The sequence below is a fragment of the Psammomys obesus genome, unplaced genomic scaffold, assembly GCF_907164565.1.
Source record: "Psammomys obesus unplaced genomic scaffold, mPsaObe1.curated_primary_1811, whole genome shotgun sequence".
NCBI lineage: Eukaryota > Metazoa > Chordata > Mammalia > Rodentia > Muridae > Psammomys > Psammomys obesus.
The window spans coordinates 5,150,584-5,174,013 of NW_026596166.1; the positions used below are offsets into that span (position 1 = coordinate 5,150,584).

Sequence of the window (23,430 nt, forward strand, 5' to 3'; positions counted from 1 at the left end):
GGCGGGGGAGCGCGCGTGGCCGGATCCCTTCCCGAGTGCGGCCCGCGACCATGTCCCTGGGGCAGCGGCTGGCGCGGCTGGCCGTCAGCCTGCAGGAGCCGCAGCGGGTGGCGAGCTTCCAGCGTCTGTGCGGGGTGGAGGCGCCCCCCGGCAGCCCGGCGGCGGGCGAGGATGCGGAGAGCGAGGTTCGCGGGGCCGCGGGGGACCCCCGCCGACGGGGACGCCAGCCGGCCGCGGAGCGCGGTCCCTCCGGCCCCGCCAAGCCCGACTGCTCCGGCACCCCCAACGGCGTGCGCAACGGGCTGGCGGCCGATCCGGGCCCGGGAGGCCCCCGCCGCGCGGGCTCGCTGCGCCGCAACTCGTTGACGGGCGAGGAGGGCGAGCCGGTCAGGGTGAGCAACTGGCCGCTCTACTACCTGTTCTGCTTCGGCACCGAACTGGGCAATGAGCTCTTCTACATCCTCTTCTTCCCCTTCTGGATCTGGAACCTCGACCCCTTTGTGGGCCGGAGGCTGGTGATCATCTGGGTGCTGGTCATGTACCTGGGCCAGTGCACCAAGGACATCATTCGCTGGCCGCGGCCGGCCTCGCCGCCTGTGGTCAAGCTGGAGGTCTTCTACAACTCGGAATACAGCATGCCCTCCACGCACGCCATGTCCGGCACCGCCATCCCCATCGCCTTGGTCCTGCTCACGTACGGCCGCTGGCAGGTAACGCTGCGCCCCTCGGCGCCACCGACGAGTTCCAGGTGCTCTCTGCACTTTTTTTTTTTTTTTTTTTTTTTTTTTTTGGCTCTTCCAGTCCCAAACCCCTACCCCACGGCTTCGCACATTACCCACAAGCAGGCCTGGTCCGAGTTCTAGAAAACTAACTGATGGGGGAAATCTGGGATCTTAACCACTAACACTGTGTTCTGATACAGTTAGAGATGGTTTCTCAGACGCCTGACCCTTCGAGTACTTTTGGTAGCTGAGTCCCGGTTTCTCCGCGGTACGTGGTGTCCGCGATGTAAAGGCGTTAACTTTCTTGCTAGGCGGTGTTTTTACAACAGTGGTGTGATTCTGACACAGGCTCTTCCGAGCGGTAGAGCGATGGCACTTAAAGGAAAAGCCGAAAGGTGAGGAAGTAGTCTGAGTGAGTTTCTAAAGGACCGGTTGCTGATTTGTTGAGACACTGACTTCACTTCTCTGTGGTCTGCAGAACCAGTTGTTAGTTGTTACATTGTTGCTGGCGGTAACTGTGACGGTGCTCCGCTTTGCAGTCCCAGGAACTGTGCTGACCGTAGTGGCAAACGACATCAGGGGCATCAGGGACCATCAAGGAGTCTTTAATGGAAGTCTCATTTATTTATTTATTTATTTATTCATTTATTTATTTATTTATTTATTTATTTATTTATTTAGCCTGCTTCCTTTGGCCTCCGCATTTTGCGCTCCCCAGGGTTTGCAACTGATGCTTGTGTTTACAATTTAATAATCTTTTTACATGCAAGTGAAATGTATTCGAGGGCTGGCCTTGCCGGATCTAGCTCTCTCGTGTGGTTTGTTACTCTTTCAGACCGGTCTCTTAAAAATAATCCGGGGGAACTCATTGCGTCTTTTCATTGGCCCTTTCATTGCACAGGATTGGGAAATGCCAACTGTATTGTAAAACTCCAGTATGGGCTTTCTTAACCCACAGGGAGTTTCAGTATGTGTGTCCCTGAATCAGGCGCGCACCCAGGAAGAACGATGAAATTAGGAAGGAAGACTGACATACAGAGTCCCTTCCTTTTTAACCCCTGGTTGATAGGTAGTCACATTTGGGTTGCAAGAAAAAAAAAAAATCTAAAAATTCGTATCCGATCTAAATATTCCAAAAAGCGAGACTGTGTGTTTGGCGTGCTGTTTACTAGGTGAGCGTATGACAGGGACTTTCAACGTCTCCTCCCTGAATCGTTGTGCTGCTAATACTTCTGAGAGAGAGTGAGAGAACTGGTTGGTTTTGCTCTTCAGTTATTCAGGACACATGCTAACAGGAAGTCTGAAAATAGTTCTGCTGTTTATTGTTTATGGGGTGCAGCTATCAATATTCTAACATTTTAAGGCCACTGAATAATCAGGCTAAGCTTATATTCCAGTTTTTGTTCTTAGGCAGGGTCTCACTGTGTGGCTCTGGCTGGCCTGGAACTCACGCTGTAGATCAGGCTGGCCTCAAACAGGGATCATACACAATCCTACTGTATTTAATTTAACATTTGCACATCGTACAGGCTGTGAAATTGCAGCTAGACAATTAGGTGACAAACAGGTTGATAGACAAATCATCCAGTTTCAAACAGATCTCTAAGGCAACCCTCAACCCACTCTGTATATACATTTTCCTCTTGTGAACATTTCATACTAGAGGAAGCTTGCACTATATATAGCCTGTTGTAACTGGCTTTTTTCACTTAGCTTTTTTCTTGGGGTGGGGGTGGGGTGGGAATTGAGACATGGCTTTCTCTGTAGCCCTGGTTGTTTTGGAACTCTGTAGACCAGGCTGGTCTGGAAATCAGATACCCATCTGCCTGCCTCTGCTTCCTGAGTGCCAGGATTAAAGGTGAGAGCCACCACCGCCCAGCATTCCCTTAGCATTTCTTTTTAATAATTTGTTTTTATTTTACATGCATTGGTGTTTTGCCTGCATGTATGCCTCTGTGAGGGCATGGGATCCCCTAAAACTGGTACAGACAGTTGTGAGCTTCCACATGGGTTCTGGGGATTAAACCCAGCTCCTTAACCACTGAGCCATCTGGAAGATCAGCCAGTGCTCTTAACCACTGAACCGTCTCTCCAACCCCCTCACTTAGCATTTCTAAGTTTCTTTTAACAGTTTCATATGTAAGTGTAGTTTGTACCCGGGACTTTGTCCTCTTTTTCAGTGAAGAGTGTTTCATTACCTGTACTTACACTTCCATTAGTTGGTGGCCATTTAGATTTTTGATTGTTTGCTGATTGATGGCGTAGCCTACCAATCCTGCATCTCAGTATAGAGATGCCGCTCCGAAACCTAAGCTCTTTTTATACCAGCCTCCCAAGTGCTGTGATTATAGGCAGGCATAAGTGTCTCTATGCTTGGGTTGGTATATTTTTTAAAAGGATTTATTTGTGTTTGTTCGTGTGTGTGTGTGTGTGTGTGTGTGTGTGTGTGTGTGTGTGTACACACTTATGTATGTAGGTGTCCATGGTGATCAGAAAGGAGCATCAAATCCTCTGAATGTATATTTTCATTTCCAAGGTCTGTTTATTGGGTTTTGTTTTGATTTTGGGATGAGATCTTGTTATGTCTCTCAGGCTGATGCCAAACAAGACATAGACTTCCTTAGAACTGGGGTGCTAGGTACACATCACTGTGCCTGGATATTTCCTGTTTTTATTGTTGGGTTTGTTTATTTGGTTAGTTGGTTTTTCTGAGACAGGGTTTCTCTCTGTGTAGCCTTGGATGTCCTGGACTTTGTAGATCAGGCTGGCTGGCCTTGAACTCACATAGTTCTCTGCCTGCCACTGGCCTTCTGAGTGCTGGGATTAAAGGTGTGTGCCACCATGCCTGGCTTTTTACTCTTGTTTTAAGGCTGGCCCTACTGTCTTAACCTGGTAAAGGCACTCACTGGCAAGCCCGATGGCCTGAATTTGTTCCGAATCATAACTGGGGAACTTATGATGGCATGTTTTCCCCTTAGCTCCATATGTGCATATGACACTGCACCCAACATAATCTAAAACTGCAAAAAACTAAAATCATCATTATTGTTATAATTAGTTCTAGAAATGAAGCTATTTAATTGGAAAGAGAATATGTAGATACCCATGGAAATCTTTAGTTCACCTTTCATCGGTTTTATTTTTATTTGAGAAATGAATGTGGTATCATTTCTTCTACATAGATAATTAACTGCTCTGGCTTATCTTTTATTTGTAAGGCCACATCTGTTGCCCATCAAGCTCCTTGATGTGTGTGGTTCTGATTCTGGGTTCTCTGTTCTGTATCACTGGTGCATTTGTCTACCTTGTCATTCCCAGTCTCTTCCTTTCTTTCATTGTTTTAGATCAAATCTTGATACCTGTTCCAGTAAAGTATCTTCCTTTACAGCTAATTTGAATCTTTCCTTTTAGTTTGTTTCATGGTACTGAGTATTGAAGCCAGGGCTTTTGGCTGGCTCCATTTAGTGTTGCTTGTATCTATATGGTTTTTAGGTCTAACCCTTCTTCATTCTGAGACAGGGTTTTACTAAGTTGCCCAGGCTAACCTTGAACTCACCCTATAGCTCAGGCTAGTCTCCAACTTGGCATCCTCCTGTCTCACCCCCCCCCCCTGCAAGTAGCTGGAATTACAGGTCTATGCCACCAGACCCAACTCTCAGTATATATTTTAAAACTGTGTCTTTAATTGTCATAAGCAACTTTGAACTTTATTGAAGTTGCAATGAGATTGTGAGTTAACTTGTAGAGAATTGATGGCCTTACAATAGTGAATCTTCTGAGCTATGAACATGTCAGATACAATCATGATTTGTTTTTTCAAAAGAAGGTCTCAAACAAACTTCACAGTTTTCTTTATATAGGTTAAACACTGGGGTTTATTTCTAGTTACTTTACATTTTTGTTTCTATCATGAATTATACAAAAATACAATAGATTGTCTTATGCATTGAGCTTACCTATGACATCCTCGTGGGACTTTGCATTATTTTAATAATTTGTGTAGCAATTTCTGCATGTTCCTTACACAGGAAATCATATCGACTGCTGAGAATAATGACAAGTGTTTTCCTTTCACTATAGTTATATATTTTTATTCCACAGTTAAATCAAGAGAACACTTGACTCAACAAATAACTTAAATCTGTCTAATTTCTATGCAGTGTGGCAGGCAATACATGAGAACATAAGTATGGTTGTTCTGTCGAGGGGAGTATACGGGTATTTGGGAAGAGTTTTCTGCCTGTAGTCCAGAAGAAGTTCTGGATCACTGAAAACAGGTAGAGCTGCTCACAGAGAAGGTGGTTTTGCCAGCTCAAGGGAGAAGCCATACGGATCTGCCTCTGTATCAGCCCTCCTTAGCAAACAGAGACCTGCAGCTCTGTTTTGTGCTGTTGTACTTTGATTTTGGGTAGAATTAGAGAATTGAACCCAGACCTTCATGTGCTAAGCATGAACTTTGTGCGGCACCCCAGTTCTGCTGGGTTTTTAATTGGGTTTTTAATGACCTGTGAGGTATGAGTGGATTTTCCATGTTTAAAAGAGTTGAGAAAGAGCTAAAAGAATATTTTACAGTGTAAAACTTATGTGAATCTCAAAATGTTCTTGTCTGTTAGGTAAAACTTATAGGGACTGATCACATCCATTGGTTTTGTTTTGTTTTTCTATTTAGGGCTGCTTCCTGATACAAAAATTCACTAATTTTGACGGAATTAATTGTGTGGTTTATGAAGTATAGATAGACCTCTTTTCCCCAGTACTATAACGTAACCTAGTTTGTGAGGTAAACTGAAGCCCGCTGAGTTGGGGTTTTTTGTTTGTTTGTTTGTTTGTGCTGCTTGTTTTCGTTTTGAGACAGGGTTCTCTCTGTAGCCCTGGCTGTTCCTGGAGCTCACTCTGTAGAGCAGCTGGCTTCAGATTCAGAGTTCCACCTGCCTCTGCCTCCCAAGTGCTGAGATTAAAGGTGTGAGCCACCACAGGCTTCACCAAGTTTATCTTGAATTTGAGAGATTTATTTATTTATTTTGAGACAAAGTTTCACTGCGTCACAAACTGACCTTGGAACTCTTTCAGAGTTCTGCCTGCCTCTGTATTTGCTGGGATTAAAGGCGTGTGCTGCCACACCTATAGAATTTGGTTGATTTTAAAGGCAGAATTGATAAGACTGCATGATTTATTGGGTTTGCCATTAAGGAGAGAAAAAAGGAGAAAGGATTGTGTCTAAATTTCCTATTTGTGAAGAGGTTAAAAAAACAAAAACAAAAACAGAAAACAAACAAAAACCCCCAAGCATCTTGTATTGAGAATGCAGGGTCACCAAAGAGTTGGTGCCTTTGACATCTTTAAAACACCCACCTGTGTGTGGCCAATGAAGGAGTCAGTTCTCTCCGTGAAAGATAAGGACAGATTTGGTGCCAGCATGTGACTGCCCAGTAGAATCATGAGAACCGAATATTGTCCTCTAAGACAACACACAATGAAAAGGATGAAGGGTCCAGCAAACTATCTCTTAAGATAACAATATTTAAGGGCTCAGTAAACTGTGTGTCGAAGCCAGGTTCAGGGATTGGAAAAATGGCCCAGCGGTCAGGAGCTCGTACTGCTCTTACAGAGGACCCAAGTTCCTTTCCCAGCTCATACAACGGGTAGGTCACAGCCACCTGTAACTCCAGCTTGAGGGGATCTGGCACCCTCTTCTGGCCCTCGGGAGTACTGTATGCATGTGCATATACTTTGACAAAGACATGTAATTAAAAATAAATCTTACAAAACAAATGCCATGCCAGGCGTGAAGGTGGAAGCTATAATCTCAACACTGGGAAGACAGGCAAGTAGATCCCTGGAATTCCCAGGCCAGCTTGTAAAATGGGACTTTGGCCAGCCAATTCCCAAATGATGACATGGAGACTTTTTTTTTTTTTTTAAATATTATTATTTAAGTCTGGCCTTAGCTTCAGCTTGTTCCCCAACTAGCTTTTAACTTAAATTGTCCCGTTTATATTAATCTACGTCCTGCTGCATGATTCATTACCTTTTCTCGGTACCAGCACTGGTTTCTTCCCCTGTGTTTGGTTTCCAGCCTCATTCTTTCCCAGAGTTCCTATCTGGGAGCCCTGCCTATCTCTCCTGCCTTTCCTATTGGCCATTCAGCTCTTTCTTAAACCAATCAGAAGGTGAGGAAAGTGTATGTGTACAAAACATTGAGACAGGTGATGCTCAACACTCCCGAAATCCAATCTGTACCAAGCTCTCTGCCTGTACAGAGATCAGCATCTGAATAACACAAAGACAGTGTTTACACAGTGCACACGAAGATCACCCCAGCAAGCCTCTAGTTCCCCGGGTGCCTAACAGGCCAGTGAGAGACCTGCCTCAACAAAACGTAGGTGGCAGCTCTCCCGAAGAGCAACTCCCAAGGCTGTCCTCTGGCCTCTGAATATAGATGTACACATGAAGAGAGCGAAACACAGGCACACAAATCAGCATTCAAAGAGTTGACCTCTGAGAGGTTAAGAGGCCATCGTAAGGAGTTGTAGAGATGGCTCAGCTCTTGCTGCGTAATCGTGAAGGTCACAATTTGGATCCTGCACCCACATGACAGGCTGGGCGTCCCCAGCACACCTGTAACCCCAGACTCCTGGTGGGAGCAGAGACGGGAGCGCTAAGGCTTTCTTTCGACTTTTGACTTAGCAGAGAAAAACATAAGCCCCAGGTTCAGAGAGAGACCCTGCCCCAAAGAGACAGCAGAAAAAGTTAAGTCTCTTTTAAAAAGAATCTATCTTAGAAATATCTAAGGCGAGGCAGGCACAGAGACATACACCACTTGTCTTAGTACTCAGGAAGCAGAAACTGGCCGATCTCTTTAATTTGATGCCAGCCTACTGCTTAGCTAGTTCCAGGCCAACTAGGGCTACACAAAGAAGTCCCTTTTTCAGAACAAGAAAGAAAAAAAAAAAGTATCTGAGGTGTATATAACTAAGGGTGTTTGTATGCATGTATATGAAGGGTTCAAATGCACCTTGTCTAGGTTAAGCAAAAAGAGGAAGTTGGTTTGTATACTATCTGAGGCTTGTTGTAGAAACCAAGAGCAACAGAAATGCTGCTGGGTCACCTAAGGGCCTGGGGCCAGACTATGGAAAAAGAGTCTGCCTCAAAGCCCACTGGACACCTTCCTTCCTGCTCCAGTCCCCTCTTTCACGCCTGAACATGCATGTGCGTGCCTCATCTGGCTCTGCGTTATTCACAAGTTCAGTCAATCATCAGAGACTGTCTTCAGCCACTAGATGTGCCTCATCAGGGGAGTGGTGTGAGCCTGCACAGCACAGTTAGAAGAGGCCATACCATAAAAAACAAAAACCACAGACAAAGCCAGAAGTGGAAGTAAAAGAGCATGTGCCCCAGAGAAGCCATAAACATAAGTAAATTCAGCACAAGCACCCAAACTCAGAAGCTGAGAAATGATGGCTGGGTGCTGACATGTGTCTCTCTGGGATTTGGAAAGGATGGGATTGTATTGTATATCAAGTTCATTATTTTATATTTAGTATAATTAAGACCACGTATGTGTCATGCTTACTGCTTTTGTTCAATATTATACGTGGTACTTACTTAGGCTCACATCTCATTTTTGCTTAGCCACCATGTGCACGTTTTTTGACCAGTGTATCTAGATGCATCTGTGAAAACATTTTTTGTTGTTGTTTTTGTCTTTTTTTCTAGATAGGGTTTCTCTGTGTAGTCTTGGCTGTCCTGGACTCAAACTGGCCTCGAACTCACAGAGATCCACTTGCCTCTGTCTCCCTGAATACTGGGATTCCAGGCGTGAGCCACTGCATCGGCTTGTAAAAGTATTTTATAGGTAAAATTAACATCTTTATTCCCAGCAAACTTTCACTAAAGAACATTACATCATCATCATCATCATTATTTTTTTTTTTCTGGCAAGACTCACAATGTAGCCCACCTATCTCTGCTTTCTGAGAGCCAGAGTTAAAGGTGAGCACCGTGCCCAGCTTCAGCTTACATTAGTGTGTGTCTGTGGAAGTCAGGACAGCTTGGTGGGGGAGTCAGTCCTCGTCATCTGTCCAAGTACTGAGCTCAGATAGTCAGGCTTGCCCTAGAAGAGAGAATTTTGCCAACAGATTCCTTCAGATTCTTTCTTGGACCCCCAGCCTGTGGGTTTGGGACTTGTGAACCTCCACACTGGCACAAGCTAGCTCCTCAATGTAACGTTCTTCCTATATATAATGTACAGACGCGTTCTATGGTTATTTCTCTGGAGAACCTGGCTGCACCCTGTTAGAAAATTACAGCACTGTGTTAATTCCTACACCGTGCTGTAGAGTGAACCAGCCCTCACACGTGCTGAGCAAACGCTCTACCACTGAGATAGCTGTGCAGCCGACCCTTCCTCTTTTGTTTTGTTTTTAAATTTTAAGACAGGTTCTTGCTAATTTGCTTACTGTATAGACCAGGCTTACTTTGAGTATGCAATCCTCCTGCCCCAGCTTCCTGAGTGAAATGTCTTTATATTCCTGAAAGATGGGTTTTTACACTGTAGGCTTTTTACCGGCCGCCCCAGAGCCCCACAGCTGAAGAAACAGAATCGGCCTATCGTGTAGCCCTCTAAAGCCCCCCCTCACCTATCAGGTAGACCTGTCTTCTCTAGGTCAGCTTGGCGAGCTGAGGCTACATAAGCTGGTCTCCCGCCCCTGCAATGAGGCAGAGTCAGCCCAGAAGCCTGTCTCCAGAGAAAAGAAAATGCAGTGTTCGTGTGGAAAGAAGAGACAGCCCTGGACCACGCATCACACAGCTGGGGTCCCTTCTACATTTCTCTGAGACAGCCAGAGGCTTGAATACAGATCCTTTTTCTCTTCCGGGACAATTGAAGTTGCTTTTTGTGGTTCACATCTGAGACTTCCAGTAGATGCGTTCTGTAAATGGCGGGCAGTAGGTCTATGCACATGACCAGCGTGTGCCATGACGCTGTCCCTCCCGAGCCCCCCCCGACGGCACCGTGTGCTGTAGGAAGCTTCCTGTGACAATCTTGGTAATGTGAATCCTTACCCACATTTCTGTCTTACTTACTCCAGATCCCTAGAATTGCCGAATCACTGTATATGAACATGTATGTTGTGTTTTATCTTTCACATACTGACATGCCTTCCACCCAGACTACAGCTTTCATTTCGTGGGCAGGATGCAAGAACAAGATAAAATCAGCCCTCAGTGCGCCACCGCTGCCCTTTTGTGTGAGAAGCGTGTGTAGTTACTCAAATTCAAAACTGATGGGTTTTTTTTTTGTTTGTTTGTTTGTTTTGTTTTTTTCCTGCTGCCTGTCCTTGTCCCATATTGCAATTATTCTGAACAAATCAAATTGTGCTTAGAAGGATCGGAGTGTAGCTCATCGGTAGAGTGCTCCCTGGCCTTCAGCCATTGCTTTGGTCCCCAGTGTCTCAAAAAGTGGATTATTTTTAAAGACAGTTTTTGAAATTGCTTTAATTGCAAGTCATTTTATTGGCTCTTTTCCTCCCTCCCATGCCTGTGAGTGGAAGGCGCCACGGTGTGCCAGACAGTGGTGATCATGTGTGATAAGCAGCCGGGAAAGCGTATCAGGCTGAATAAAACCATTCTGTAGAATAACTGAAGGAAACGGTGACTTGGCTTTCCCTGTTATCAAGGCCAGGCCATGAAAAAGTCAACAGTGCCGGGAGATTAAAAGTACCTAAACTGGGCTGGCGCCTCACGCCTGGAAACCCAGTACTTGGGAGGCAAAGGCAGGGGAACCAAATTCAAGCTTATTGGTCTCTAAGTAGTGAGTTTAACACCAGCCTGGGCTGAATGAGGCCCTGACTCAGGAAGCCATAACTAACCAACCAAACAAGCAAACAAATGCCTTCTAGAAGGGGTAGGTATGGTAACACATCCCTGTGGGCCCAACATCCGGAGGCCGGGGCTTGTTTAGCATGGGAAAGGCCCTGGGTTTCCAACCCTAGCAACACAAAGGAAAAAAAAAATCACTTAAAGCATCATATAATTTGTTGGACATATACTTGTATGCGCTTGGAAGTAATGTAAAGCACTTACTGATTTGTGCTTTTGTCCTTTGCCCCCTTTTAAATAGAAGGACAGGATCTCACTACGCAGCCCAGTCTGGCTTCAGGCTGCAGTAGTTACCCTGCCTGAGCCTTTTGCTTGTTGGAGTTCAGACCTCTTTTCCTCTCTGCTTCTCCAACTGCTGTTCGCCTTCAGTTTCCTTTGGGAGCTTGAAGTCATGAGGCTCACACCACCCAAATCTGTTCTTCCCAACTTGACTCTGCCTGTCAGATAGCCCAGACTGGCCTTGAGCCCATAGTGATCCTCCCGCATCGTGCTTGCTTCCCACTAACACTTTCCTCGGTGTGATTGCAATTTTAAATGTAATGGAGAGCGCAGGAGTAGAAAACTACCTCTCCGATGGGGAAGAACACCACTCTGTAGATTGCAACTGGCAGCCACTCTGGACGGGAGAGAGTGAGAATACCACTCTTCCTCCCAGGGAGGTCAGGGTACTGATATAGACTGATACGGTCTAGAGCTCCTGCACCGTGGTTAAAGTGGGCATGCAGACTGTGTGTGTGTGTGTGTGTGTGTGTGTGTGTGTGTGTGTGTGTGTGGCCTTTCAGTGATCGTGCAGCACACCTTTAATCATGCACACTTAGGAGGCGGCAGATCTTTGTGAGTTTGAGGCCAGACTTGTCTATAGAGCGAGTTCCAGGACAGGCTATACAGAGAGACCCAATTTAGAGAAACAAACAACTAAGTGATCGATGCAGAAGCATTTTGTTAATGTCTGCTGTGTGCAGTGCGTGGTTGGGCACTGGGAAAATAACGGGGGGGGTAGAAAGCATGTAGAAGCATATAGTTCTGGATGGGGTTTTATAGCACGGTGACTTGTTTTCTAATTTGCTTGTTTGTAGCTATCTAACTTAATCTGTTCTCTCTCTCTCTCCTTCAGTATCCTCTTATATACGGGCTGATCCTCATTCCCTGCTGGAGTTCCCTAGTTTGCCTAAGTAGAGTCTACATGGGAATGCATTCCATCCTGGTAAGGAAAATGGTGTCCTTAATATATGAAGTGTTGGTTGGTTTTTTGTTTGTTTGTTTGTTTGTTTGTTTTGTTGTTGTTTTCAGACACTGGCAGAAGAGTTTAGAAAAGTAAGTCAAATGATTATATGATCTGTTGTCATACAAAGAAAAACAGGAACAAGACAAAAGTAGCTAGTAAGTTCACTTGCTTTTTGCTTTGATGCAGACTGTATCCTTTCCCCGCTGGCTGAGGCACAACCTTGGTCTTTCTGGGTGGGCTAGTCTTCAAAGAATGAGTTCAAAGCCAGGCAGGATGCAGGCAGGGTGTGGTGGCACCCCCTTTTAATCCCAGCACTGAGGGAGGCTGAGGCAGGCTGTGATGTCTCAGGCCAGCCTAGTCTACAAAGGCTACATAGAGAAACCCTTTCTTGAAGAACAAACAAACAAAGAGTTACTTCAAAGAAGATGAAGGCAGTGAGGGAAGGGATCATCCCCTCCAGGCCATCAGGTTCCAGGAATGGGGAAGGGCCTTTCGTAAATAAGAATTTTAGGTGTGAAGATTAAAAGATATACATGAAATTTTTACAAGGTGAGAGAGATTGATGGAATAGTGGCTCCTGATGAGCAATATCTCCCTTTGATAGGTAGAGAGGGAATAACATTTCTTCCAAGACCTGAATGAGAACATACAGACGTGTTTCTCCTTTCTGCAGAACTGGCGATGCCTTTGGCGTGTTAATGTCTCAACCTTGTATTCCACTCCCCCCTCCAGTGCTGACGGTGTTTCCAAAGCTTCAGGAATGTTAGGACCTTTGGGTAGATGCCTCTCCCTTCTCATGCCTGCCTCGCTATCTCTGCAGATACTCCTCCAAGCCTCTCTTACATTTTCCTTCTCTTTCTCTGATCAGGCGCCCCTACCCCCCCCTCCCACAGTGTTAGAACTTGGTTATTGTACTCTTATCTTTACACTCAAACGGTTATAAATCACTGTCTCAAAAACACGTTGTTTTTACTAATGTTACAATCTATACTATAGCTGTAGACTTTCAATAAACTAACTAATACAGGAAACTGTTATGTTCTGTAGTGGTACACCATAAGAAGGTCAAAAGGTTCCCAGACCTTTTATGGACTATGTTTACGATTTTTGAGATCCCAACTTAACAGGGATGAAACCAAAAGTCCTAGTCTTTAATGATTAAGAAATGCAAGTTAAAAGTCAGTCATATTAAAAATGATCAAATCCTTTAATGTGTCCACAAATATATTTGTAGTTATGATAAGAACTAATGTGACTAATTACAAGATTAAGGTTTATTTAACCTCTTAGACATGGTTTTAAAGTTAAACAGAGAGTAACTAGAAACAAGCAAAGTTTGCTTATTTAAATCTACTTTCCATAGACATATGGTCCCCAAACTCCCTTACAGGAGTTGGTGAAGAAGGTTTTTAAGGTCTTTAAAGCCCAAGAGGAGGTGGCCGAGACTTCCCAACAGGCTCGGTTACAGCAGAAAGCTACGCTTTAGTTCCAGGCCTTGGTGCTGTCCTGTGGCTATCAGCATTCCCACAGAGGGAACAAGGGAGGCCTGCTACGCCCATCCTGCTGGGGGCCAGCGTAAGTCAGCTCCACCAGAGACCTGTTTCCAATGCAGCCAGGAAAGACACTGGCCCTGCAGCTGCCCCAACCCTCAGCAGCTCACCAAGCCATGCCCTGCCCACCAGCATCCTGGCCACTAGAAGTAGGAATGCTCTCATGCAGGAGGGCGCCCAGCCACGGAGGCCCAGCCCAACCAGTGTAGGCACCACAGACACTTCCAGCCTTCACACTCCTTGGCCTGGTGGGGGACTGACAGCTCCCAGCCTCAGCAACCTCTGTCACCCTCACCAAGCCCAGGGTAACGCTACAGGTCTGTTTTAACCTCACACTTGGGTCCTATGGTCACGTTGCCAACTTCTGACATAGGAGTGAATGGAAAAGTCCTCCTTTCCTTCTAAGACCCTGCCTTCTATCTCAGGTCTCTGATGGGTGTAGAGGCTAGTTAGGGAAAGATGTATCATTTTAAGAGCTGAATCCAAGGCTTCAGATGCCTTAGTCCTCTTCCTGTGTAAAAATCAGGCCTTGATCCTCACTCCTAAAGGTGCTACTACTAGGTCTATACACAGTCAGCCTTGTCACCAGACTCAGAAAAACAGGTCTCAGATGTAACTTTTTAATAGTCCTTTAGCTAAAGGACAGTGACTGCTCCCAGCAGCCTCACCTGTGTCTCATGGTAAATAATAGGATAGGAAGAAAGATGTAAAGCTTACATAAGGCCTAAGGACAAAAAACTTAAGTTGTGAGGACCCAAGAAAGTGTTTTAGGGTCTAAGAAGGTGTTTAAAGGTTAATAACTACAAATGAAAGCCTAGATAGTTATAAGAAAGTAATTCATATAAAAAGAATGGAAAATGCTTCAGATTTCTTTCTGTTGCTATGCTACTGTGGTATTAAGATTGTTCAGAGCTTTGACATTAATCACTGGAGCTCTGATTTATTAATCTAACCCTGGTAGAACATTCCGCTATACAATCCACTGTCATAGTCCCAAGCTCAAGATTTTAAAATTTCTTTGGTTCGCTTTTAAATATAGACTTAAAAATGTTTCTTGTTGTGCTAGATTTATATACATCTGGTACTCTGGATAGAGGAAAGAAGCCTCTTTTCATGATGTGTAATCACACTGAAACCAAGATCAAGAGAGCTTTTGCCCCTTCTACTTCATGGAAGGCTTCTTTCTGTCTTCCCTGAGCTCACCTTAAAGATTGTTCATGCTGGGCTGGAGAGATAGCTCAGAGCTTACGAGCATTGGTTGTTCTTCCAAAGGTCCCAAGTTCAATTCCCAGCAACCACATGGTGGCTCACAAACATCTATAATGAGATCTGGTGCCCTCTTCTGGTGTGCAAGAGTCCATTCAGGCAGAGTACTGAGTAAATAAATAAATATATCTTTTTTTTTTTTTAAGAGTGTTCATGTTATTAACTCAGACTAATTCCCCAAGCCTCCACAATGCTTTGACACAAAGATGTGTGTCTGCTGCCTTTTTCTACAATGTGTATTTCACTACAGAGTACAAACAATGGCGATGCTAACACATTTAAAACTTAGCTTCTTTGTAAACTAAAAAGGACTCTTGTAAACTACAGGAAATCCAACCAACTTCACCACTCAGGTCAGATGGACTCCAGATAAGTACTGCCAAATTCCCTACCTTTTGCCTATTTCAGAGGTTGGGGTTCCTCCCCTCCCCCAACTACCAAAACCATGGGTCCAAAAGTTTCTTTCACACATGCACCTAAAGAATTTCCTCCCTAACCTGCTTAACTTTGTCCTCTGACCATATACACACACCAGTATCCTGTCAGGCCCAGGCGTTTCCTGCCTCCACAACAGCGCCGAAACTGGCTACCCTGACAAGCTCTGCAGTCTAACCTTGAAGATTGCGTCAGCCGGGCCTGCACTGTCCTTCCTAGCCGCAGATGTTCTCACAGATCCTGAACCAGCAGTAAAACAACCGGCTCTCCCAAGACCCTGCTGCCCATCACCGCCTGTACCGTGTTATTCCTGTCCATAGTGGTGTCACTTCTAAAAAGCTGCCAAATGGCTCTGCTGTTCTTGAGGCTGTTGGGTGCTTTACTCACTATGTAGTCCTGGCTGGCCTCAAACTCACAGAGATCCTGTCCTGCCCCTGCCTCTCTGCTTTTAATCTTACTCTGTGTCCTGGACATGCAGGGAGGTACTCCACGAGCCAGGCACCTCTCCAGCCTTTGTCATATATATACGAGTGGAGAAAAATGAGTAGCTAATATTTTTGTAGGGCAAATATACTTTTGTCTCCAAATTTATTATTATCCCAAGAGCAATGAGAATCTGGCTATTGAATATACGATCTCAAAAAATACTGTTTTTAAAAGAAAGATTGATGTAATAGCCAGGCACATGCCTTTAATCCCGGCGCTCCAGAGGTATATCTCTTAAGTTTGAGGCCATTCTGGTGCGCAGCATGAATTACAAGGCCACTGGGCTTACAAAATGAGATGCTATGTCAAAAATCAAGACAGAACAAAAAAACTAAAATGCGTAGTAATTGATCAGCTATTTCTGCAGAGGTCCGTTTATACTGTCTACTAGATTTTATCATTCTTGAGTCAGCTGGTGTAAAAACAATATTGACATTAGTTTTATCTCTTTTATTTATGTGTATGTGAGAAGGGCGTGTGTGTGAGTGTGCACATTGACTTCAGGAGACATCAGATCCCCAGAGCTGGAGTTACAGGCACCCTACATGGGCTGGAAACTGAACCTGCTCCTCTGCAAGAACCATACATTCTCTTAACTGAACCCTCTCTCCAGCCCTGACAGTCCTTTTTAGTTGGTGAATGTGGAGGCCTAATCTTTTATGTGTTTGATTTGACTTTATCTTGTTTTCAGTTACTTCAGTACCAAGGATTAAACTTTGGGACCTCACAAATTGGCCAGGCTACCTACCTACATGCCAAGATTTGCTTTTTTTTTTTTTTTTTTTTTAAAAAAAAAAAAAAAACGATGTCTCAGTCAGGCTGCCCAGGCTGACCTTTAAACCCACATAACAACTTATGACTGTCTATAACTCTAGTTCCATGGGTCCGTCTCTAAGGATCTCCAAGGACCTTACATGCATGTGGTACATATGAAGTCACCCAAGCAGGTGCACACACACACACACAAATGTGCGTGTATACACATAAGATAAAATAAGTAAGAGTAGTTACAGGAGCTATTGGGGTAGCTTGGTAGGGGAAGGCAGTAAAGGCATGTGGCCGCCACACCTAACAATTTTTGTAAGTGTTGTTTTTATTTCCTCAGATGAGGGACATTCCCAAGCCTTTCTAGTTCTTTCTGAACTCTTGCCAGCTGGTGACCTCAGCTGTTCGGGCCTAAATTTCTCCCCAAGATGACTAATTCAAACAGGCTTCTCTTGGCTTCTGACTAAATTGCTCTGCCTGGCCTCAAGCGAATTCTGGCAATATGTTTTAATCTTCTGGTTCCTTCTCATTCTGTGGCTCGTTTCGTTTTCACGTGTGTCTAGCTTGTTCTCTCTGTAAAAGTGTCCTAGTAAGAAACTCCTCGTAAAAACTCTCTTTTCTCTTTCCCTGCACTGCTCCTAAGTAGCCTATCTTTGCTGCCCTGTTCTCTAAAGAGTTGGGTGTATCCTAGCTCTGATTCATTCTGTCAAATCTTTCTCTGATTCATTACTTTGTCTGCCCCTCAATTAGACGTCACTTTTTTTGTTGTTGTTTGGGTATTTTTTTGTTTGTTTAGTGTTTTGTTTTTTGAGACAGAGTTTCTCTTTGTAGCCTTGGCTGTTCTGGACTCACAGACCAGGTTGGCCTTGAACTCACAGCTATCCATCTGCCTCTGCCTCCCTTAGTGCTGGGGTTAAAGGCAACCACCACCATCCCTGGTTTAGTTGTCACTTTCAAACATGGCTGCTTTCTTCTATAAACTGTCTTTACCTCCACTGATTGGGATTAAAGAGGTACACTAAGGGCGTGTCTGCAGTCCATCCCAATTATACTGTAATCTAGAGAGAGTCTGCATTCCAACTGGATCACATAGACAAGAAGGTTTTTGGACGTGATCCCTTGCCAGAGCAGACATGTTGCTGGATTAAATTTTCTCTACAAATTTCCTTTTCAAAGTAACCTCAGGTATAACTTTCAAGTATTACAAATAATAATAATTCTGTACAGTAACTATGATTATCATTACTAGTCAATAATACATTGCTTGTTGGTATTTCAGCAGTTGGCATTGTGTTTTTGAGAGAAGATTCCACATAGCCTGGGCTGGTTTTGAATCTCTGATGGTTCTGCCTTTGCTTTCTGAGTGCTAGAATTATAGACATGTATTGCTGTGCCCAGTTTTGTAACATTATGAATGTGATGTTGGTCCCTCAACTTGTGCTTTTCATATCTTTTAGTGTTTAAAATAATTACTTGTTTTGATTATTTTTTAAAAGCACAATCAGTGTCTTCACTGTTAACTATGAACTAGCATGGAGTATGGGTAAAGTGTACCCCACTGTCCGTGCCCCACAAACTGCTCACAGATGCTCAGGTACAACACTAAGCTGCCGGCTTCATGAGCATTAAGGGTGCTCTAACCATGTGCTAGGAATAATTTATGAGGAATACTTCACTCACTCAGCACTCGAAATTCTTTGTTACCAGCATGAGTCAAAGAGCAAACACTTTGTTTTTAATATGTACTTCCCTAGTGGTTTTTCATAGTCCTCAAAAAAGTAAAGATTACTATGTCTAGGTGTTTTGTTTTTTTGTTTTGTTTTGTTTTTTTCAGTCATTTTCAGTCACCAAACATAGCCTTCAAGATTCAGTTTTTTTGGTTTTTGGTTTTGTTTTTCAAAACAGGGTTTCTCTGCATAGCCCTAACTGTCCTTGAATTCATTCTGTGGACCAGACTCTGGCCTCAGACTCACAGAGATCTACCTGCCTCTCCGTCCTGAGTGCTGGGATTAAAGGCGTGCACCATTATTGCCCAGCCAAAGGACAATTTCTTAAAACACATGTTTTGGTAAAGGTTTACTTGTGTGTGTGGAGGTGACGGGAATTGAGTCTGGGTCTTCCAAAAGAGCTGCAAGTACTCTTGATCACTGAGCCATCCGTGCTCCGGGTTGTTAGAATTCTCTGGGCAGCCAAAACCAGCCTCCAACTCAGTTCTTAAAGAAGACACACAAAACCATTGGAAGACAGAAGACTTTGATTTAGCGCTCACATCACTTACAACTGTCTAAAACTGTAACACTTATATTTTCTTAGTAATATTTCCAATCTCTCCCTGAAACATAAACTTCATGACACAGACCACATCACTGAAGTAAAATAGTCTTTCTGCTGTATGTAAACATCACAGCAGCAAACATGTTGTTCAGAACTTGACTAAATTTACATACATCATACATGTAGTACATGAAAGAGTGGGGGGAAAAAGCCTTTTATTAATAAATCCTTTTTTATTGGTCAGGCAGTGGTGGTGCATGCTTTTAGTCCCAGCTCTCTGGAGGCAGAGGCAGGTGGATCTCCCGAGTTAAAGGCCAGCCTGCTCTACAGAGTGAGTTCCAGTACAGCCAGGGCTACACAGAGAAACCCTATCTCAAAAAGACCTAATTAATTAATTAGTTAATTAATATAATCCTTTTTATCATTAAAACATTTTTTAGTGCAATTTTTGTTTTATTTTTTATTTTTATTTTATTTTTAAAGACAGGATTTCCTGTGGTTCTTGAACTTCTGATCTTCCTGCCTCTGCTCCCCAAGTGCTAGGATTCTGAGCGTACACCACGACGTGTAGGCTTAGATTTTCCACCAAACCTACTTTTTATTTAGGTTTCTTAAACACGTCTACCTCCCTTCCAGCCTTGGGTAAGAGATTAGTAGGGAAAGGGGCTGTGGACCTCTTTTATCTCCTTGCTGCTGATTAGGGTAGATGGGTCCTTAGGGGATTACCAAACTCAGTCGTCAGGATACCAGCGGTCCAGTCCAAAGGCCAACACCAAGCAGCAACACGAACCAGCATGATTCAGAAGGCCTGGACAAATCAGCGGAAGCCGCGAGACTCGGTTTGGTTGCACTGAGCAGTTCTTCAGAGTGTGGAAGCATGAAGATCCGGAAAGCGCTGTCTCGCTGTCCGTGGGCGCCTGTGTATCTCCTCTCCTCAAAGTCCACCCACGGATGTTTTCACGCGCCCAGCAAACATCGCATGTCAAAACTGAGTCTTTACGGAAACCGGAAACTTCCACTCTGCCTGACCGTCTGCAGGGCTGGGGATCGAACCCGGGCTTCGGGCGCGCTAGGCCAGCGCTCCACCCACAGGGCTCCGTTCGCGGCGGCCCGGCCCGAGTCCCAGCGCTGTTCTGTGGTCGGCTTGTCCGGGGCCCCGTCCTCAGGCTGAACGCCAAAGACAGCGTGTTACGGTGTTACGTTAACCGCGCTTTGCTCTTTTCCAGGACGTCGTGGCCGGGTTCCTGTACACCATCGTGATCTTGGTCGCCCTCTGCCCGCTGGTGGACCTGATCGACAACTTCAACCAAACTTACAGGTACGCCCCGCTCATCATCATCGGGTTTCACCTGGTGCTGGGCATCCTGTCCTTCACCCTGGACACCTGGAGCACGTCCCGCGGAGACACAGCCGAGATCCTGGGAAGCGGCGCCGGGATTGCCTGTGGCGGCCACGCCGCTCATAACCTGGGTCTGCTGCTGGACCCCCCGCTGCCCACGCTACCCCTGGCCAGCCCCCCGCTCACCGCCGCGCTGGTCGGGAAAGCCGTGTTGCGGGTCGCCATAGGCATGGCGGTTGTGCTGATGGTGAGAGACACCATGAAGAAGGTCACCATCCCGCTAGCCTGTAAACTCTTCAGTATCCCGTGTGAGGACGTCCGCCGGGCGAGGCAGCACATGGAGGTTGAGCTGCCCTACCGGTACATCACCTACGGGATGGTGGGCTTCTCCATCACCTTCTTGGTCCCCTACATATTTTCCTTTGTCGGGATCTCCTGATAGGAGAAATAACGCTTCGATATGAGAGAGGAGGCTGCCAGTTATATCTAAAAAAAAAAAATAAATAAATAAAATAAAATATTCCCTCCGGTCAGAGGGCTTTTTGCGAGAATGTAACTTAGAAAAGTAAATTCTGCAGCCGGTGCATATTTTTTACCGTTGCACGTCCAGAGGTCGTTTTAGGTGGGTCGCGCGCTCTCTCAGCACTGAGAAAGTCAGAATGTTCACAAAAAAAAAAAAAAAGTTGGGAGAGCCCCGCGCTGTTGCAAATTGTAATTGTATGTAATATATATCGAGGTACACAGTGTGCATTCGCATATTAAGGTGCACGAGCGCATCTAGTATATATTATATACGCATTTATTTACCTAAGAACAGTCGGGGTGTATTGACAAAAATCAACAATACACAGCGGCGCCCGCGTTTTCAGGGTTGATGCAGGCACGTTGCTAGTAACCAGTGAGTTTAATGTTTCTTTCCTATGGGAGCCAATTTCCTAGTTGAATTGATAATTACAGACAGTCCACATGCTACCACATATACTGATTTACTGCCTCTCTTTACACTGCCATCCCTTTCATGTTAATCCATAATGTTGAACATGGGAGGCATTTTTAACGGACCAAGTTTCTGGGAAAAATCTGTTTCTTGGGTGTTTTGTTTTTGTTTTTTTTTTTTTTCTTTCTTTCTTTGTTTTTTAAAGTTCTGTACACTGTGTTGAATGTACTTTTTTTTTTCTCCCTCAATTCTTTTAGTCATTAGTTTAATAATTCAGGTACCGAATTTTATTGCTTGCTAACTGTGCCTTTCCTTTGCCGAATTGAGAGACGCCATGTATACTGTGATTTAAAAGTGAGACTCTAATTTTATCTTAAGCCACATAATCAGGCAAATATTTAAAAAATATATATCAAACTAACAGAGTTAGAGGCAAACAACTCATAACTCTTTAGACTTTTTTAAGAAAGAAATGTGGAATAGCTAAATTTTCTCACTAATTTATTGGAAAGCTAGATGGATAAGTATTTCCATTTTTGTAGGTATTTTTCTGTGTGTTGCAAGTTATAGGAACAATATATATCTTATGCACATTGTCTTGATTGTTTATAGTGCAAGTAAATATTTCCAGTGAGTGGAAATGTAACTGAAATTTATAGATGAGACAATGTTTCTACATAAACAAGCCATTTTTTCTAAATTATTTGAAAAGGATGGATTTCCCACTGTTAACTTTCAATACTCCACTCTTTAGCAATCTAAAGTAGATTATAAAACCCAAACATGAAGTATCTGTAGCTTAGATTTTATTATTTTCCCAACTTATTATTTTTACAGTGGAAAATTTGAGTGTAGTATTAAACTATCTTTTTTTCTGTCTGTGCCTTTATATTTTGAAGTGTGATTGTAATTAGGTTAACATTATATTTATTTGTAGTGAGCTTTTCATAAAGAAGAGAATTAACTTTCCATATACATAAACATCAGGTATGGAGTTAACGACTTTAGTGCAATATCTCTGATTATTCAGAAAGTGGATATTTCTATTTTGGACAATATAAGTATTTGAGCTCATATTTTTTATAATTCTGATTGAAAATTTAGGGGCCTGATAGTTTTTACCCAGAGTCTGATCAGCTCTAAGCAAGTCAATTTGGGCCCTTTGGCTACAAGGAGAAGAAAGCTTGGTGCTTAGGGAAAGGTCGGTACGTTAGGAGCTTGGAGCTGTGAAAAGCGCTGCTTTCTCAAAGGGTGTGCTCAGTGAATCGAGCTACAAGAAGGGCTCCCACACTTTGGGTCTGTTATCTTGTTAATTTCTGTGTGTTGCTTGGAAAGAATTTGAAAATATTCTATTTCTTCGTGTCTTATTATTTTTTTGTTTGACAGTTCTATGCTAAATGTATTTCAAAATAAAAGCCAAATCGAAGACTGAAAGGGTCTTTCCTTTGTTTGCCTGGGTTATTTGTCTGTGTTTTTTGTTTTTATTGGGGGGCGGGGGTGTTCAAGACAGGGTTCCTCTTCATAGCCCCGGCTTTCCTGGAACTCACTCTGTAGACCAGGCTGGCATCGAACTCACAAAGATCTGTAGCTGCTCTTCGCTACTTTGTGGGCTTTTCTTTCTCCCAGACTTTATATCCCCCCAATCTCTTTACTCCTCCCCCCAACACTAAGAGGAGAGAAACATGGATAGATGGGAGAGAGGAAATAGGAAAATCCCTGAATCTAATTTCTTTCCTTTTATTTATTCTTTGACCACCCACACCTACTAACAAACTACAGCTGAACAACCAACAACCACTGACCCCACCTCTCAGGGTCACATTTACATACCCTCTGAAAAGTTCCCGGAATTCCAAACATCACACAATCGAAGAAATTACCTGCAGCTATCAAAACCCACGCAGACCGTGGGCTGCTGCTGCAGACAGTCCAAGGTAGCCCCGTGTTCCCACACCGGGGATTAAAACTGGAACACTTTCTAGCCGTGCTTGGTGGCTCACAGCCGGAATCCCAGCACTCGAGAGGCACAGGCAGGCATCTCTGAGTTCAAGGCCAGCCTGGTCTACAAAGTGAGTCCAGGACAACCAAGGCTACACAGAGAGACCCTGTCTCAAACAAACAAACAAACAAACAAACAAAAACAAATACTCTCTTATATTTCTGTGTTTTTTACAGAAACTAAAATTCCACAATTGTCACGACAGAGATCAGCCTGCCTCTGCCTCTCAAGTGCCAGGCTACCCTGAAGAATTTTTTTTTTTTTCGAGACAGTTTCTCTGTGTAGCCTTGGCCATCTTGGACATACGTTGTCCAGGCTGGCATCACACTTAGAGAGATCTGCCTGCTTCTGTCTTCCAGAGTATTAGCATTATAGGCAGGTGCCATCACGCCTGTCAGAAATTCTTAAAACGTCAAAATTCCCCTTAAATTTATGAGTCATTAAGTTCTTGGGGCAGGGTCTCAGGTGTCTCGGGCTGGCCTTGAATTCCTGTTCTTCCTGTCTATTTCCCAAGCCACAGTCGCCGCCAGCACACCTCACTTTGCTCCAGGTT

The 23,430-nt window shown here is 44.2% G+C and overlaps 1 protein-coding gene across 1 annotated transcript; it reads left to right on the forward strand.

Annotated features, from left to right (window-relative positions):
* The first annotated feature begins 6 nt into the window (after positions 1–6).
* On the forward strand, positions 7–22,312 carry Sgpp1 (sphingosine-1-phosphate phosphatase 1). The gene is made up of 3 exons (XM_055595540.1): positions 7–710; positions 11,716–11,805; positions 19,829–22,312. The coding sequence occupies exons 1-3, from the start codon at positions 51–53 to the stop codon at positions 20,378–20,380; spliced, it is 1,302 nt and encodes a 433-aa protein (XP_055451515.1). The 5' UTR covers positions 7–50; the 3' UTR covers positions 20,381–22,312.
* Positions 22,313–23,430: the final 1,118 nt, after the last annotated feature.